Genomic DNA, 3,279 nt, shown 5'->3' with positions numbered 1-3,279 from the left:
GGCCTGGCACCCACTGTGCCACCACTGTCACCCACCACAAATCCTGCCCGGCTACTTACGTGAGGCAGGTCCCCCTCAGGACTACCCCAGAGTCCACCACCAAGCTCCACCCCACTGCCCCAGCCTCCCTGCCTGGAACCCAGCAGGCCTCCTAGGATGGGACTGTCTGTGCCTCTTGCCCCACCCTGTGCCATGACCCCATGCCCTGCCCCAGGTGGCCTGGAGTGGCTGAAGCAGCAGCTGTTCCGCCTGGGCGAGGACTGGTACTTCCTGATGGTCCTCGGGGTGCTCATGGCCCTGGTCAGCTATGCCATCGACTTGGCTGTCGGGAGTGTTGTCCAAGGTAACCCCTCCGTGGCAGATGCTGCTCTGGTCCAGGGGATTCTGAGCTCGCTCTGGGGATGCCAGGTGGATGTCGCCAGGTGTAGCAGAGGTGGGAGGAGGGCTCTGGGTGGGGATCTGGTCCTGGCTTTACTCCTGACTTGCTGTGTGATCCCGGGCAGGCTCCTGCCCCTCTCTGGGCCTCAGTCATCTCATTTGAACAAGGGAGAGAGGCCTGAGTGTTCCCAAGAGCCCTTCCTCCTCTGAGCTCTCTGCCTCCTCTTCCAGCCACCCCGCTCCTTCTCCTTCCCTCCTCCATGCCCTGGGGTGGGAGTGGGGGCACTTGCCTATAACACTAAGCTTGGAGCTTCCTTCCCAACCCCCGCTCTCTCAGCAGTCTGCCTCCACCCTGAGGCCTCCCTGGAAGAGGGGGTGTGGGCCGGGAAGGGTCTAAGACACTTTCTCTGGAGACCCTCAGCTGCCGGAAGCAGGACCTACTACACCTACAAGCAGGTGTTTGGTGCTTCACACCTGTGTCATTTAGTTCTCAGTGGCCCTCTTTAGTCTTCAGTGAGCCTGTGAGGGAGAGCCCATCACTAGCCCACTTGACAGATGGGGAAACTGAGGCTCAGAGAGGCTGAGTGGCTTGCCCACGGTCACTCAGCTAGGCAGCGGTAAACCTGGGATATGGACCCAGGGTCATACTCCTGCCTCTTCTTGAGGGTCTTCCCCTCACTGGGTGGCCTGGGTCTTCCCTCTTTGTGACTCCATTTCCTGGTCAGTAAGTGGGCACCACAGTGTCTAGCCCCGAGGGCTGCAGAGGCTGTGGGTGGCTCCCTGATATGCAGCTGTCCGCAGCGCATGAGTGGCTGTACCAGGAGATTGGGGACAGTCACCTGCTCCGTTATCTCTCCTGGACTGTGTACCCTGTGGCCCTCGTCTCTTTCTCTACGGGCTTCTCCCAGAGCATCACGCCCTCCTCTGGAGGTGAGTCCACGGTCACCACGCCAGTCCCCGCTGGCCAAAACCTTCTCAGATCCCAGGTGGCTTCTGATAGGGGGAGTCGGGAAGCGGCAGCCTCATTTCACAGACAAAGGCCCAGAAGAGTCATGTCGCTTGCCCGAAGGGACACAGCAAGAAGGCCAGATCTTGACCTTTGGGTCACTGCTGGCCCTACCTGCTTTCCAGGGGCTCCTCTGGGACTTGATGGGAGGCCTGGTGGGAGGTTCTTCTGTGAAGCCTGTTGCAGTGGCCAGTGCCAGGGAGGAGCTGGTGGAGGAGGCACAGCTCCACCTGGCCGCTCAGCCCGGCCTCCAGCTCCAGGCTAGCAGAGGGGAGCTCAAGGCTCACTCAGTGGTGGCCTGAGATTTCATCCAGCCTTCCCCTATCCTACCACAGCTTTCTGCCAGGTCTGGCGGGAGGAATGTAAGCAACTCACATTCCCTCTGTGACGCTCAGCGTCCAAATCTGCTAAATGAGTTTAAGGACCTTACCCTAGGCTGGGTGCGGTGATTCATGCCTGTAATCCCAGCAATTTAGGAGGCTGAGGCAGGAGGATCGCTTTTTGCCTAGAGTTTGAGACCAGCCTGGGCAACACAGGGAGGTCCTCTCTCTACAACAAATAGAAAAAAATCAGCTGGGCATGATCGCATGTGCCTGTGGTCCGAGCTACTCAGGAGGCTGAGGCGGGAGAATTGCTTGAGCTGGGGAATTCAATCCTGCACTGAGCCGTGTTTGCACCACTGTACTCCAGCCTGGGTGACAGAGTGAGACCCCTGTCTGAAACAAACAAACAAACAAACAAACAAAGGAATCCTAACCCAGCTGGGCACACTGGCTCATGCCTGTAATCCCAGCACTTTGGGAGGCAGAAGCGGACGGATGGATCGCTTGAGGTCAGGAGTTCTAAAGCAGCCCGGGCAACATAGCCAGACTCCATCTCTTTAAAAAAGTAAGGCGGACGGGCCCGGCGCAGTGGCTCAAGCCTGTAATCCCAGCACTTTGGGAGGCCGAGGCGGGCGGATCACGAGGTCAGGAGATCGAGACCATCCTGGCTAACACAGTGAAACCCCGTCTCCACTAAAAAATACAAAAAAATTAGCCGGGCGAGATGGCGGGCGCCTGTAGTCCCAGCTACTCGGGAGGCTGAGGCAGGAGAATGGCGTGAACCCGGAAGGCGGAGCTTGCAGTGAGCTGAGATCCGGCCACTGCACTCCAGCCTGGGCGACAGAGCGAGACTCCGTCTCAAAAACAAAAAGAAAGTAAGGCGGACGAAGTGGTCTCCACCTATAGTCCCAGCTATTCAGGAGGCTGACACGGGAGGATAACTTGAGCCCTGGCATCTGAGACTGCTGTGAGCTATGATCCTACCACTGTATTCCAGCCCGGCCAACAGAGCAAGACCCTGTCCCCAAAGGAAAATAATCCTAACTTCAGAGGGTTCTGCTGATCTGGCGAGATCGTAATGTGAAAACACTTTGCGGGTAGAGTGTTGAGATTTTTATCTGGAGATTGTCCCTCTCCTGGCCCTCCCCACCCCCACCAAGGTTCTGGAATCCCAGAGGTGAAGACCATCTTGTCGGGTGTGATCTTGGAGGACTACCTGGATATCAAGAACTTTGGGGCCAAGGTGGTGGGCGTGTGTTGCACCCTGGCCTGTGGCAGCACCCTCTTCCTGGGCAAAGTGGTATGGGCAGGGGTGAGGGCACCCCAGCCACCCCTGCTTCACCCCCATCACCCCACCAAAGCTGGGTCAGAGGGGCCTTGGGCTTGTCCCTGCCTTTGAGAAGCTCAGTCTTGGGGGAAGAGCCAGGCCAGGTCCCCAGAGTGTGACAAAAGCCATCTGAGGACAGCCCTGGGGGTTGGAGAGAGGGAGGACGGGGTGTGGTGGGGAAGCCGTGCTGCCTCTGGGTGAGGCTGTCTGTGCTGCCCTCACCTGGGCCCTGGGCCCACCCTTCC

General features: G+C 58.6%; 1 protein-coding gene across 1 annotated transcript; it reads left to right on the top strand.

Annotated features, from left to right (window-relative positions):
- Positions 1-214: 214 nt before the first annotated feature.
- On the top strand, positions 215-3,007 carry LOC113223447 (chloride channel protein ClC-Kb-like; the record flags this gene model as incomplete). Its single annotated transcript, XM_026452918.1, has 3 exons — positions 215-343; positions 1,180-1,308; positions 2,868-3,007. Coding segments are annotated over 3 exons (398 nt in total), but the record flags the coding sequence as incomplete, so codon positions are not given.
- Between the last annotated feature and the right edge of the window lie 272 nt (positions 3,008-3,279).

The sequence above is a fragment of the Piliocolobus tephrosceles genome, unplaced genomic scaffold (assembly GCF_002776525.5).
Source record: "Piliocolobus tephrosceles isolate RC106 unplaced genomic scaffold, ASM277652v3 unscaffolded_41402, whole genome shotgun sequence".
NCBI lineage: Eukaryota > Metazoa > Chordata > Mammalia > Primates > Cercopithecidae > Piliocolobus > Piliocolobus tephrosceles.
The sequence above is the reverse complement of the archived record's forward strand: the minus strand, read 5'-3'. Positions and strand labels throughout refer to the sequence as shown.